Source organism: Rattus norvegicus, chromosome 19 (assembly GCF_021556685.1).
Source record: "Rattus norvegicus strain SHRSP/BbbUtx chromosome 19, alternate assembly SHRSP_T2T, whole genome shotgun sequence".
In the NCBI taxonomy this organism is placed as follows: domain Eukaryota; kingdom Metazoa; phylum Chordata; class Mammalia; order Rodentia; family Muridae; genus Rattus; species Rattus norvegicus.
This window is the reverse complement of record NC_141552.1, coordinates 11688300-11704116: the sequence shown is the minus strand read 5'-3', so window position 1 is coordinate 11704116 and position 15817 is coordinate 11688300. Positions and strand designations below refer to the sequence as shown.

At 45.4% G+C, this 15817-nt stretch overlaps 1 protein-coding gene across 5 annotated transcripts in view; it reads left to right on the top strand.

The window, feature by feature from the left end:
- The window catches only part of Large1 (LARGE xylosyl- and glucuronyltransferase 1), a 452006-nt gene that overhangs the window by 406103 nt on the left and 30086 nt on the right, over positions 1–15817 (top strand). For all 5 annotated transcript variants that reach the window (NM_001429168.1, NM_001429166.1, NM_001429167.1 and 2 more), the window contains 1 exon segment: positions 12473–12636. In NM_001429168.1, the coding sequence (NP_001416097.1) occupies positions 12473–12636 (164 nt within the window).

Here is a 15817-nt window from a genome sequence, read left to right as displayed (position 1 = left end):
AGCGCCTTTCAGATCAGTTTTTTGTTGTTGGTAGTAGTTATATTTTTTTTAATCCTATAGGCATATCAGACATCACTAATTGATAACTGCACTCTACCCACTTGGTCCCAGGCTGCATACCCTTCCCACCTCAGCACTCTGGGTCATCAGCTTCTGTCTCCTAGCAATGGTGTAAGCATGCAAGCCTTCTGGGCATCCCAGGATTGAATCTTTGTCATTGCAATGGCCCTAGCCATTTGTGTTCCTCTAGGAGCTCCAGCCACATTCTGCTAATGTTTGGGAGCTGAGATTTTCCTCAGGGAATGAGAGAGGGAAATACAGTTGTAATCTCTATGATGACATGCCTTGTAAGTCATGTGTCGCAGGAAGAAGCGCTGAGAAGATTGGAGTCACACAACTCTGAATGATAATACCAGTATTGTAACCAGATCTACGTAACTCTAAAGCCCTAAAGCAGGATGATACTGACCCCATATAGGTAGAGACAGCTGAATATTTAAGTATGGCGTGACGATGATCGAAATGTCTCTCCAAGGCCTGCAAAGCATGCGTTGCTGGTTTCATATTTAGAGAAGGAAATAGAGGTTTAGAAAGTGAAAATGACAGAACAGTGTGGCGGCAGGGTGAGAACTGATATCAAGCTCTCATTCCTTATCATCAGTGTCCCTTCAACTGTTTAAAAAAATCCTCCAGTCACCACTCCTTTATAGCATGACCTGTCTTCCACAGTCCCTTTCTTATTTTTCTTCATAGCACTTGTGGTGTGTGTGTGTGTGCCTGTGTGTATGAGTGAATGTCTGTGTGAGTGTGTGTGTATGAGTGAGTGTGCATGTCTGTGTGTGTGAGTGTGTGTGTGTCTGTGTGTACGAGTGAGTGTCTGTGTGAGTGTGTGTGTGTATGAGTGAGTGTGCGTGTCTGTGTGAGTGTGTGTATGAGTGAGTGTGTGAGTGTGTGTCTGTGAGTGTGTATGAGTGTGTGTGAGTGTGGGTGTATGAGTGTGTGTGAGTGTATGAGTGTGTGTGTGAGTGTCTGTGTGTGTATATGTGTGAGTGTGTGTCTGTGTGTGTGTATGAGTGAGTGTCTGTGTGTGTGTATGTGTGTGTCTGTGTGTGTGTATGTGTGTGCGTCTGTGTGTGTGTCTCTGTGTGTGTGCTCGCGTGCACATGTACATGTGTATTGGCAAGTGCGGGCACGCATGTACATGTGTGTTTGCATGTGAATGTGTATGCATGAGTAAGTATGCATGTGAGCAGGTTAGCGTGTGTGCATGTGTGTTGTGTTTGTGCTTGTGTGTAGGTGGTGGTGTGTGTGTGTGTCCAGCACCAACACATCAACTTTGATGTGTCCTTTGATGTGCCCCCAAATTATCTTTTGAGATAGAGTCTTACTGAGACAGGTACTCACCAGTTGGCTACAATGGCTGGCCAATAAGATCCAGAGATCTACTATCTCTATCTTCTAGTACTAAAGGTACAGATTATGTAAACACTCCCGGATTTTTGTATGTGGGGACTGAAGATCTGAATTCAGGTCCTCGGGCTTACTGTACAGGAGAAGAGTAATGTTGGGTCATATAAAGAAACCACCAAGCAAAGGTGGTGACTGGGATTCATCCCATCACATTAGTGGGTGCTCAAATTGTAATCTGACCCAGTTATCCAATTGGTGTGAGAGATTTAAATGTCAAGAATATCTAGAGATTAAGTAAACAAGTATAAGATGGAGAAGGTTTATGGAGTATTGAGCCTTGGCGGGCAAGCTCCCTTTTTAAAAAAATAATGTGTTTCTCATAGTAGCAAGCTTGCTACCCACTGAGCCATCTCCCTAGCTTGAATTCCTGAGGTCAGTCTTACTTTTTCTCCATCAGAATATCTATGAAAAGACTGCTTATCACCTGGTTTTTAATCACTCTTTTTGACTAAAGGACTAAGGTAGCTGAAGGGGCTTACAAGCTCATAAGACGGGAACAACAATATCAACCAACCAGACCCCCACTCCCCCCACCGGAGCTCCCAGGGACTAAACCACCATCCCAAGAGAACACAGGGATGGACCTCTGGCACCATCCGAATTGTAGCAGGGGATGGTCTTGTCGGGCATCAGTGGGAGGAGAAGCCCTTGGTCCTATCAAGGCTCAATGCCCCAGTGTAGGGGAATATCAGGGTGGGAAGGTGGGGAGTGGTGGGTGGGTGAGGGAGCACCCTCACAGAAGCAGGGTATGTGTCGGGGGATAGGGTATGGGATAGTGGGTTTCTGGAGGGGAAACCAGTAAATGGGATAATGTTTAAAATGTAAATTTAAAAAATCCAATAAAAGAAAGAATAGATGAGGCAGGAAGGCAAAAAACAAAAAACAAACAAAAAAACAAAAAATCCTGTAACAAGTTGTTTGACCAAAACGTGCATTTTTCTAGAATGATTCTTGGGTGTGCGATCAGGAAATCTAGCCCTGGACTAGTTCTATGACTTTGAGTGTAACTCTAGCTCTCGTTGAGTTTCTGATTTCTCACCTGGAAAATGGCCATTGGGTTAATCCATGCAGGCCATATTTAGATGGCTAAAAGGTGAGGTGCCCTATAACTAGAAGCAGTCGTCTTGTGTGTTGGGAAACTCTTACCCGAGACATCGTTTTGTCTAACCCCTCTGAGATTTCACATCACATCGTCTCTGAAATGAAGGCCCACAGGTCCACGCTTATCCTGCCCTGAAGGTGAAAGACCGACCCTCTGCGAAGCTCCATTCCCAGTTACTAAGCCTATTAGGAGGAAAAGGCAGCATCACCGTAGTTCACTTAGAAGTTGAAAAGTTAGACATGTAAACAGATTCTCTAGACGCTTTCTGACATCATTCTGTACAGCACTGCCGAAAAGCAGAGCAGATGGCTCTCGTGGAAACATCGGTACCCCAGAGAAACCCCAGGGGAAAACCAGAAAGTGCTGAGCCAGAAGCATGACACCAGCTTTTCAGTCACACGATCGCAACTAAGTCGAGCATGGACAGCACCTACAGCCCTAGGATGGGCCGAGCAAGGCTCCTCACCAGTGACTCTCTGTGGACATGTTCATCTCTATGGCCTTAAAAATCAGTGTAGCTTAATCAGGGGAGGGGATGAAGAGGAGGAGGAGCCTGGGATTAGGAGATTCCGTGGGTAGATATCCAGGTACACTCTTACCTGTTGTAGCTGACTTCTTGGTTCCAGGTCAGCCCCACCTTGTCCAGAGTCCACTGCCCCAGAGTCCCTAGCTTCTGTTGTCGCTTCTGCATACTCATCCGGTAGTGCTCTGTCTTTTTATGAGTGCCTCATGAAAAATCTGTGGGGCTTATGGTGATCCTCTTATTTATTTATTTTTGGGTAATTCTCTGTAAAATGGAATCAGATATATCAACCTGTTAGACTGAAAAGGACAAAGTAAGTTAGGCAGTATGGTGGTTAGTATTGTCAACTTAATAAAACCAAGAAGCATGTAGGAGATGGGCCTGACAGCATGCCCTGAGGTGAGACGACTCACCCACCATGACTAGTGCCATTCCATAGGCAGGGGATCCTGAGTTCGGTAAGACTGAGGAAATCAAGTGGAATATTACCAGGAATTCACTGCTTTCTCTTGACCGTGCATGTCATGTAACCAGCTGCCTCGAGCCCCTGATACCTCGACTTCCTCAGCTTTATGAATTGTAAGTAGGAGCTAAAATAAACCAGTTCTCCCTTAGGTAGATTTTTATCAGAGGCTTTTATAATAGCAACACCAAAGAAACTAAGTCACACAAGTTGGAAGCTTAGAATAATATGCACTAACACCTGTTTCCCCCAAATCCCTGGGCACTCGTGATCACACTGGCCTGCAGCCGGGAGGTAGAATGCAGAGTGCTGGCCTAGCGCCTGGGTTCCAGTTCCAGAACCACAAACAAAATGGCAATTTCTGACTTGCTTCCATTCCTCTCCGTCTAGTCTACAGGGTCTATTGAAAAATAGAAACAATGGCCGCAGGTTCATTTCTAGCTTAGAGATTGACATAAATATAAGCCTGTTAATTGTGTGTGATGTAGAAGTAAATACTGGGATCTGGAAAAGAGGAACCTGTGCCCTCGCCTTTTCTCTCCCTGCCAAATCTAGTCAGGGCCTGCAGAATTAGCTCTTCTCGACTTTCCCTGAGCATACTGAAGCGTGGCCTCCTCCACTCATGCAAGACTGCAAGTGGCTTTTGGTTTGGGCTACTGAGTAAAAATGCTCTGGATACCAGAACTCGTTGATTAATGTTGTGGAAAATATTTTAAAAGGCTGGAACCTTTTAACTTGCTCTAGCACTGGCTATAGGGTCACATGGTACTGTGGGTTATCTTTATCTCAGTGGCTGCATGCTGCCCCCAAGGACCCTCAGACCCAGGCAATCAGTGAGCCGTTCCAGCGTGTCACCTTGCCTCGCTGGTCTCTAGTGTTAGTTCCGACACCCGTGGGGCCATATGGAACTAGCTATAATTTATCTCTGGTTAGTGTCTCTCCTGGTGGCTCTCTACCAGCCGTGACCTCTCTGGTTCCAGCTACCCAATAAAATCGAGACTCGACAAGCTGTAATCCAACAATCAGATTTATATGTTAAATTCTCAATCCATAATACATCCTCACAATAAACTCACAACCGAATGATAAAGATATAAATCACCCACCTAAGTAAGATAAATTGACCTATAGAAATCACCCCTTAAATATTCATAACAACCTGTATCTGTGTAGAAATACACGTTGAGGATCATTTACGTCTGCCTCTGTGTCGTCTCTCTTGTTCCCTTCTGCCTCTCGCTGTCCTTCTAAAACCTCTCTTCCCGCCTCTTCTTCTCGTCCAATGACAGGCCTCGTTTTATCTTGGGTCTGCTTCACCCACATAATGACATCAACATACAGATTAATGCTCACAGCAGGTAACCGTGAGGTAGTGGTTTTTCTTTCCCTGTTTCTGTGGCTCAATAAAGCTCAACTGCTTCCTAGAAACCACAAGAGAGAGCGCCTTGGATGGGATTTCAGGAGATGAGTGTGGTGCCCCAGGCTCTCTGAGCAAATCTCTGGGGCAACATTTCTTCTCTCTCTCTCTCTCTCTCTCTCTCTCTCTCTCTCTCTCTCTCTCTCTCTCTCTCTCTCTGTGTGTGTGTGTGTGTGTGTGTGTGTGTGTGTGTGTGTGTGTGTGTGTCCACGGGTGAGCTCGTGTTTGCCAGAAGAGCACACATGGGTATCCTCTATAACTCTCTACCTTCATCTTTTCAAACAGAATCTCTCATTGGAGCACAGCTTCAGGGATCCACCAATCTCTTCCACCACCACTGGGGTCACAGATGGGCACTACCGTTGAGCTTGATAGTTTAGTGTTTCTGTTTGTGTGTGTGTGTGATTGTGTGTGAGTGAGTGTCTGTGTATGTGTGTGTATGAGTGTGTATGAGTGAGTGTGTGTCTGTGTGTGTGATTGTGTATGTGTGAGTGAGTGAGTGTCTGTGTATGTGTGTGTGTATGTGTGTGTGTCCACGGGTGAGCTCGTGTTTGCCAGAAGAGCACACATGGGTATCCTCTATAACTCTCTACCTTCATCTTTTCAAACAGAATCTCTCATTGGAGCACAGCTTCAGGGATCCACCAATCTCTTCCACCACCACTGGGGTCACAGATGGGCACTACCGTTGAGCTTGATAGTTTAGTGTTTCTGTTTGTGTGTGTGTGTGATTGTGTGTGAGTGAGTGTCTGTGTATGTGTGTGTATGAGTGTGTATGAGTGAGTGTGTGTCTGTGTGTGTGATTGTGTATGTGTGAGTGAGTGAGTGTGTATGTGTGTGTATGAGTGTGTGTATGAGTGAGTGTGTGTGTGTGTTTGTGTCTGTGTGTGTCTGTGTATGAATGAGTATGTGTGTATGAGTGTGTATGAGTGAGTGTGTGTGTCTGTGTGTGTGAGTGTGTGTGTGTCTGTGTGTGTGTGTCTGTGTGTGTGAGTGTGTCTGTGTGTAAGTGTGTCTGTGTGTGTCTGTCTGTGTGTATGAGTGAGTGTCTCTGTGTGTGTGTGAGTGTGTGTGTTGCATACGAAACCTTCTGAGTCCACATTTATTGTAGCGTTGCTCACAGGTACCTGTGTTTAGAGAAGAGCACGTGGATCAGACAGTCTGCAGATATTGTCTACTTGGCCCTACTGTTGAGATTTCATGGGTGCATCCTGGCCGCAATAGAAACACCATAGCAGTTCACATCCTTTGCATATGTTGATACCCAGAGTTAAGAAGCAAAGATGGCGTCTGAAGGCACCAAATATTTTCCCCAGGAGTTTAAGGAAAGCATCTTTAGCAGTTGACATCTTAATCATTTAATTGCAGCCTAACTTTTTTCCTCTAAAATCCTGTTTCACTGTGTAGCCCAGACTGGCCTCCAACTGGAGTTCCTCTCCTTGGTGTGCCATCAATCCCAGCCCTTGGGTGGCTATTCCTTAGGACTGAGAATACCTGGAAGAGGAAGCCAAAATAACTCTGCTAAGGACAACTTCCAGTGGAATGTCACTGTCCTATAGCCCCAAAACCATTGAGCTGGATGAGTAAAATGTCAGTGGGTGGGAAGGGGGATGGATGGAGAGGGGAACACCCTTGTAGAAGAAGAGGAGGGGGATGGGATACAGGCTTATGTCTGGGAAACCAGGAAAGGAAATAACATTTGAAATGTAAATAAAGAAAACTACCCAATAAAAGAAAAAAAAAAAACCTAAAAAATGCCTCAGAGAGCACTTGACTTACATGATAGTGGCCTGGTGCCTACACAAACTCAGAGGAAATGTCCCTAGGTTCAGTTCTAGCTGCTGTGTTCACTGATCGTGTAACCTTGACCTCATGACTGAACCTTTCAGATGATAAAGCATTCATCAAGCAGGCAGGACCCAGAGGCTCCCTACCCTGTGGGGCTAGTAGGAGGATTACATAGAAGCGCCTGCTGAGTGCCGTGTGAAGATGCTGTGTGAAGCCCAAACCCTTGTTTTTCTGTTTACATGGAACTTGTTCAAGGACACATAGAAAACAAGGGTCAGAGTCATCAAGTCCTGGTTTCCAGCTTCTCCATTATCTCACTCTTTCTTCACCTAGCAGAAGTCCCTTCAGCCAGAGCCAGGGAACTCGCTTCCACTGAACTCTAAAGCATGTCCAGCCATCATTCCAGGTAGCTCCAAGGCCAATCTAGGGATTGTTCTTAGGGATGGGAAGCAAGAAGAGGAGTGCAAACAGCTTAAAGGGCCATTTTCCCTTGAGTCAAACTCTGCCTGTGCCTCAGTGGCTGCTCAAAGAAGCAACCTAGCAAATGTGTTTCATCTCAGAAGAAATCCATCTTTAGTTTCTGTCACTCAGTTGTTGGGGAATCCAGTTTTCTCCTTGGAGAACAGGGTGCAGTAGCTTTCGGATCTGTCCATGAAAGTACTTCCTCCATCCCAGGATCTCCCTGGGGCCATTGCGCAGTCCCCGGGTGAGGAGGACACTGTATTTACCCTGCTGGGGTCTTCCTCTTGAGACCAGCCAGCAGTCAGGAATAAGCCAGCCGACACTAGAATTCGGAAAGGTAAGTAATCCGATCATAATCGCATTGCTTAGGTCTGTGGAACACTCTACACTTTACAAAGCACTCCTACGTGGGTTAGCTCATTTGGGAAAATTGCACAGAATTTGCTAACTACAGGGAGGTATACAGAAAGCAATAAAATTTATCTTTGAATCCATCACTCAGAGCAAAATCTATGTTAACCTTGTTATGTTTCCCTCGACTGATTTTCTGGTGGATTTCAGTTGTTTGTTTTTGCCATGTTGGGAGCTTTTTATCTGTGCCTTTAAAAAAAAAAAAAAAGAATGGCCTTCTTTGTTCAAGGCACATTATGTTGTCTACCATTCCTCTTAAAGCCCACATCCATTCTGGGGATGAGGTCATTGTTCGGTGTGAAATGTTCCAGGGCCTGGAGGTCTGAACCTGGATTTTTCTCCTCTGTATAAGAGATGTGCACTGAGGGATTTCAAAAGGTGAGGGAGAGCATCGGGAAACATTAGCTGGGCACCCAGCAGCCAACACTGAGCACTACCTGTATCAGTGTTGGTGCATGCCATGGTGATGGTGGTAACGGCAATACTAACCTTTCCATTCTATTATCTATTCTAGCTAGAACTAACTATTCTCTTGGTATCTAGGTACCCTGGAGTCTCACAGGCAACTGTGTTTAGTTTACCTGTATGGGATTCAGGTGAATCACATACCATGGATACCGTCCAGCTCATAAAAGAGGGCATGCACACCCAAGAACTAAAACTCAGTCTTCCCTCCTAGGAAAACTACACCTTGGTAGTTGTATGGCCACTCCCTTTCTTATCATGGTCATCCACACCAACCAACCGAAGCTTGCATAGCATACAAGGTGTTCAGGGTGTTAGCATTCTGTCTAAGCTCCACCCACAGTTACCTGGCAACAGCCAGGTATGCCTGACACTATAAAAGGGGCTGTTTGCCCCCTCCTCACTCTCTCGTTCCTTTCTTGCTGTCTCTTGCTCTTACCTTCTTGCCCCTTTGCCTTCTCTCTTCCCATTCCCTTCTCCCTTCTCTCCACATGCTCATGACTGGCCTCTACCCCTCTCCTCTCCTCTTCTCTTCTCTTCTCTTCTCTTCTCTTCTCTTCTCTTCTCTTCTCTTCTCTTCTCTTCTCCTCTTCTTCTCTCTCTCTCTCTCTCTCTCTCTCTCTCTCTCTCTCTCTCTCTCTCTCTCTCTCTCTCTCTCTTTCTTCCCTACTAGCCTCTTAACTCCCCTCCCCATGCTCTGAATAAACTCTATTCTATATTCTACCATCCTGTGGCTGGTCCCTCAGGGAGAAGGGATGTCTCAGCATGGGCCCTCTCAGGCACCCCTTCTCCCCACACCTCCATACAACATATTTCCCCCTTTCCTTAACCTTTTAGAAACACAACACAGACTGTCCAGGGTTTGGGGTTCTAATTTGAGTAGGGTACAGCTCTTGCTGTTAGAGTTTGTTCTATGAGTGATTTCCAAAGTAACCTGGAGAGCCAACTTGATAATTCTTTTCCCCAGCCCATGTAAAGTGAATCCTCAATGCATACTACTATTTGGTCACTAACACCATGCCATGCTTATTTGAAAATTTCTCAAAGGAAGATGTGTATCTCCACATGCTTCACAAACATCACACATACCCTTCCTTCCTCCCTCCCTCCCTTCCTTCCTTCCACAAAGCCAGAAGCCATGTGCCTTTGTCAACAAGCTATAGCCACAAAGCAAAACCAAGGAGAGAGAAAGCCAACCCCATGCCTGTAAGGAGTTTGCAGATGTTTCTTTGCTGAATAGGAAATCTTGGCGATTCAGAGAAGGGAGGAGGGAAGAAAGCGTTAACTGGTAAAGGTTCCTCTTGGGAGATAACATAATGGTTTCTAGGCATATTCTAGTTTAACTTTGGGTTTTGTTGTTGTTATTGTTTGTCAATACTTTTGACATTTCAAGATCAGGAAGAGGGGCTGGAGAGATGGTTTTAGTGGCTAAGGAAACTAGCTGTTCTTCCTAAGACCTGAGTTCACAACCATCTTCAAATCCCAGGGGATCTGATGCCCTCCCCTATCCTCCACAGGCACCAACGATTCATGTGATGCACAGACATGCAGGCAAATGAAAAGTATTAAATTTAAACATAATCTGAAGGAGGAGGCAGGGGAGATGCCTTAGCCCTTAGAGTGATCACAAGGCAAGCCTCATGATCCTTTTACAAGTCGTGTAAAAAGCCAGATGTGGTGGTACACACTTGTAATCCTAGTGCTTGGGAAGTGGGAACAGGTGGATAACTGGCTCATTTGCTGACCAGCCTAGGGAAATCGGCAAAGAACAAGTCCCAGTGAGAGACCCTACCTCAAAAACAAGTTTATTTGCTCCTGAAGATCGTCTGGCTTCTACATGCACACGCACGCACATGCACACACACCTAAATCTGACCCTCCTCCCTTATCCAAGCCCTTCCTGCTGTTGTCTTCAAGGTAGCTTCTTGTCTAAAGACCTTAACAGGTGGTTTTGAGTCAATCGTTCCCACTCCAAGCACTACACTCTGTACACACAGCACCTCCCGTCATCCCCCTGCAGTTACCTTTGCTTATATACGTGAGGATATTGGAGTTCGGAAAAGTTAATAAAATGCCCACTCATCTAGGGGGAGAGAAGGGAGTGAGCCAGTGACCTTCACCGGAGATGAAATCTTCCCTTGAGAGTATAGGTATGACCGGTCTGAGGGACCTCAGGAATTTGAAGCTGCTTTCTTAGCTGTCATGTGAGGTCTACACGGATCTGCCCAGGGTGCCTGGAAGAGGATGAGCACCTGTACAGAGATCTCCTTGCTCTCTAAAAACCTGTGGAACCGCCACACGCCCTTGAAGGCAAATAGTGGAAATCACAAGACTAACAATATCGAATTGTTGGTTGCTGTCCATGAATAAAATTAGATGAATCAAAGGAAAACTGGAGGGCAGGCTATCACAGTAATGGTGTTCATCTTTTGCCTAGCACATGTTATTCATACATGCAATCTGTAGCTACTGAGTCTTAAAAGTTAGATAGAGGGTGGCAAAGAGTCTGGTGAGAGGCAGCTTTGCCAAGCAGGAAAAAAGTGATGCCCAACGAATTCATAGAAACCGAGAGGGAACATCAAGTCTGAAGAGCCTTAATGGGGCCTGCAGTGGATTATATCACGGGTAGGACAGCTGTCCGTGGTTGCCATGAGAGAGCTCCAGGTCAAATCTTATATAGCAGAAGGGATCATGTGGTGCATAGAGTCATTAATGAGTAAGAATTTCATTCTATCCAAGCTGAACTGTCAGGCCCCATAATGAAAACATGTCCCCCTCATCAAGTTCTAATACCACATTATCTGTTACATGTACCTCAGTGGTCTGCAAGAAATATTTGTAAAACAACCCAGTTGAGCTTGGCTGAGTTTGCTCACATGATGTGGTCAACTGCACAAAGTATACCTGCCACGGGTATCTGTCCTCTCCCCTGAGGCTAGCCTGGGCATTGACTCCTGTTTATGGTAAAGAAAGAATCACACATTGTCTCTTAGGGTTTAGCCTTAGAATAGAAGGATATGGCTTTCCCTCATTTCTAGAAACAAAAGCCTATTCCGTGTCCAACCTAGGTATCCAGGATAGAGACTCGCAGCTTTAGTAAGCACCATTATACAGAGTGAAGCCATGCCAGACAGAGGAGTGAGGAAAGGGATAAAGCCATCTGCATGCATGCATACCACTACCACGATTTTGAGAAGTAACACAGTAGCATAACGGATCAAGACAGTTGTGTTCAATGATGGAGGGCTATACTGAGAGAAGCAGGTTAATGTGTACTCCTATGAATTATACTGTCAGTTTCAAAATGTAAAAGAACATTCAGTTCTTGAAAACCTGTTTATTACTCTCAAACAGGTTATATATATGGATGGTGAAATTGAGGTCAAAAAAGTCACAGCCAGTTGTATGACCCCTCGGGGAATTTTTTTTTAATTTAATTTTATTGAAATGGCAACTCCATGCCCTAAGTCTTCTCTGCCCATAGCTGTAGCTTGCAGGGCATTCACAAGTGTTTGTACTCTGGTAAAAATCAGACATCACAGTGATGATGTAGGCCATTCCCATGACCCCAGAAGCCCGTTGGTCTTTTTCTGAGACCCTTACCCCACCCCCACTCATATTTACCAAGTCCTTTCCATCACTGTAGTTAGTGCTTTTCCTGGTTATAGATATTCTTTTATTAAGTTCTTTGAGATTTTAGCTGTTCATCTATTAAGCAGACAGCATCATTTACACATCCATGGTACTGTGGAGTTCACTCCAAGGGAATATAGTGGGTTGGGGACTCGTAGCCATGAAAATGTTTATCTACTTCTTAGCAGGTCTAACCACTCTTTTCATTAGACCAGACAGAAAGGGGAAATAGAACTAAAGATGCTTTTCTGCCAATGAGGAGAGACTTTCAGAGAGTTAAAGAAAGGTAAGAGAGAAAGAGGTTGTCTTCACTAAGTTTAGGTTGAAAAATAAACAAACGGATAGAGCTTTGTGTTATCAATGTCGTCCCTTGGTTCTTCCTCCTACCCGACCCAGAGGTTGAGTGTGTAGCTCTTTCTTCATCTGCAAGTGTCTTCCCTGTGTTAACACCAAACCGCTTGACTGTTTTACCCAGGAAAATGCTGTTTTAGTTGTAAGGATTTGCGTGGCTCTGCGTTTGTCAGCTAGCATGACTCGTGCGTCTCTTGGCCACAAGGTGGCTCACTTCTCACATGGGAAAGGCGCAAGCCTTTGTGATCTCTTGAAGTTAGCGTGAGTGAGGAGAAATGTCCTTTCTGTTGAACCACCACCAGCACGGGAAAGAGACTACAGCAGGCGGGCTTCTGGGCCCTTTGAAGTCTTCGCTTCCTATCCTCAAGCTTTTTGTTTCCTTTGCAGCTTCAGAAGCAGCTGTCTGAGCTGGATGAGGATGACTTGTGCTATGAGTTCAGGCGAGAGCGCTTCACTGTCCACAGAACCCACCTGTACTTCCTGCACTACGAGTTCGAACCTTCTGCTGACCACACAGATGTTACCCTGGTTGCTCAGCTCTCCATGGACAGGTACGGCCGATGCCCTTACCCACCACATGGTCCCCATAACTGATTCTCTTTACCCCGTGGAACGGCAGAAGATGAGAGATGGTCTTGTAGGCTTAAAATACTCCTGCACTCGAGGTTGACCTTAATCCCATCCCCGATGCTGTACAGCACTGATGTCCTCTTTTAGTTGCTGGTGTTGCTTGAGGGTTGGCTCATCAGGAGTAAAACAAGACAGAAAAGGCTGCGTGCTGGAGCCTCAGTGGCTGCCTTGGTTACTGTCCTAGTGCTGTGAAGAGACACCATAATCAAGGCAACTCTTTAAAGGAAGGCATTGAATTAGAGGCTTGCTTATAGTTTCGGAGGATTAATCTGTGATCCTCCTGGTAGGGAGCATGGTGACAGGAGTGAACACGTGAGACTGAGAGCTTACATCTTCGTCTGCAGGCAGGAAGGTAGCACAGGAGAGGCACTGTGCTCGGGTTTTGAAACCTCACCTCCTCATTCCCACCCTACCTCCCTAGAACACACCTCCTTCAAGAAGGCTGTACCTGCTCTAACAAGGCCACACCTCCTAGTCATTCCCAAACAGTGCCACTCTCTTACATGAGCCTATGGGGGCCGCCATTCTTAGTCAAACCACCACAGTGGTCACAGCAAAACTGACAATTTCTTTTCCTCACACATGTGACAGTCTTCCACGGGATGTTTCCCAGTGTCATGGCTATACCACTAGCCTTTTCTTAACTACGGTCTGCTTGGCTGGTTCTCTGTATAACAAGAGACAAATTGAGTCACAGTGGGGAGCTTTTGAAATAGGTTCCAGGCTCCATAACAAACTAGCCAAGACAGAATCTTTGTCCTGACGCTGTTTTAAGCTTGCAGTGTGTGACGCAGGATCAGGAATGTAGACATCTATAGACAATTTAATAGAATTGTAACTGCAGCAAGGGCTTTGAGGGGATTGGGATGGATGATAGCAGTCAGGTCGGGCATCTTCTGTAGATAATGTCTTTGTGGGAAGAAGACATTATCCATAGAGACCTAGAAGGAAAGGAAGATAGCCAGGCACACCAGTTTCTAAGGTTTTTCCAGACAGATGAACTGGAGAGTCCAACGAGCCCATGGTGGAATTTATATATTCCAGAACCTGACCTGAGAAAAGTATATGTAGCTATACAATTTTTGTTGTGTGAAGTTCCCACAGAGGCCAGAAGAGGGTGTCAGATCTCCTGGATCTGAGTTAAGGATAATTGTGAGTTGCTGAACATGGGCACTGGGAACCATACTCAGGTCCTTGCAAGAGTGGTGCATACCCTTAACTGCTGAGCCATCCATCTCTCCAGCTCTTGTTTACAATTCTGCAAGCCTCGATGGTTACAGGAAGTGAATGGATTCGAAGCTCCGAGGTCAGTTCTCCAGAGTTAATCAGCTCTCTGCTACACAGAGCATGTTACACAGCAGCTTCCTGTTTAAGTTACACAGGGCCCCACAGTGGCTGCTCTTACACAGTGTCCTTTGGCCCATGCTGCCTCATTTCAGCAGGACATTTGATTGATTGTCTCTTGAGCTACCTGACGTGCCTGTGTGTCCTGTGGGTAACGATGCCTTGGGATTGCTCGAGGAATGAAATGAGTCGGTGTATGTATGAAGAGCAATACCAGGAGTGCGATCAGTGTTCCATAAAGACCACTGTTGTTAGTCATGAGTGGATGAAGAAGGCGTAAAACTTGAAGAAGCAAGAACCCAGACATACAGAGACTCACAGAGCACCATCTAGAAAGCCCAGAATGACTGGAAGTTTGCACACCATGGCTGTCTGGGAATGGCCCTTATTGGGTGTAAGTAGTGGAAGCAGGGCCTTTCTTGAAAATAGGGTGGAGAGAAGTCTTGAGGAAGACACTTAAATTGACCTCTGACTTACATCCACACACATACACACATACATGACTAGTATAGCTATGTACACACTCTGTGACCAGTGGCACCGAACTTCTTGACTTTGACCTTTTTAGACAAGTAATCTTGCCTCCCTAAGCCCCAGTTTTCTTGTTACCTGGGAATAATTACATTATTACTGTAATTCTCCCTAAGGTTATAATAATCACGAGAGTAACGCAGGCCCGATACTTTGTACTGATATACATACAAAAATCTCATGAACTAGTACCAACACGAGTGACCAGGATTTTAATGTGTGTGCTGTGTTGTGTAGAAGGCACTAGGCCTAAGGACAGAGATTGACCTCAAATCTCATCTGCTCCTTCTTTCTCCAGCTCGTGATTTTGGCGTTTCATTCAATATCGTAAATTTCTGTTTTCTCCTATTAAATAGGGTTAAAATAATGGTTAGGATTGAATGAGAGAACCTGCAGAAGACCTTGTAACATATTTGCCATCCACAAACCATTGGCTAGATCTGAATACCTTGTCGGACACTTGTGTGTTTTCTTTTCTGTTGCTGCGATAAAACACTCTGATCAAAAGCCATTTGTGGAGGGAAAGATTTATTTGGCTTTTTTTTTGCAGGACACACAGTTCGTCATTGAGGAAAGCTGAGAGAAGAACTTAAAAGCAGAAACCAGGGATAAATACTTCTTCCTGACAGGCTCACACTCAGCTTTAGTATATAGCCCAGGAGCTCCCGCCCTAGGGATAGTACCACCCATCGTCTGCTGGTCATCACACATCAATCACCAACCAAGTATAATACCTCAGAGACACGACCATATCGTACCTGTTTGATCTAGACAATTCCTCAACTGAGAGTCCCTCAGATGACTCTCCATTGTGACACGTTGATGGCTGAAGCTAACTGGGACAGGATGGTTGGCATTTAGAGATAATAACGAGGGGAAAACAAAACCTGTACCTGGCCCAGCTGCACCGTGGCCTAGATATGTGGATCTGAATCAAGTATTTGGCTCTTTTCAGCCTCACCGTGGGAAGTAGTGATGATACTGTCCCGTCAAGTCAGCCTCATTGATTCTTGTCTGGATCTTATACCATAAGGGGATGTAAAGTGCTGAAAACATAATGATATAGGCAAATAGTAGTTACCCTTTCCTCTGTGTGTCCACGTCTACACTGCCTAGGACTTACAGACTGACGGCAGGAGAACGTTTTGGGTTTACAGTGAAAACAGTTTCATGTTTTTGTACACATCTGTTGCCCTCTATAATATTGGCCAAGTGAAGCAGCTGCAC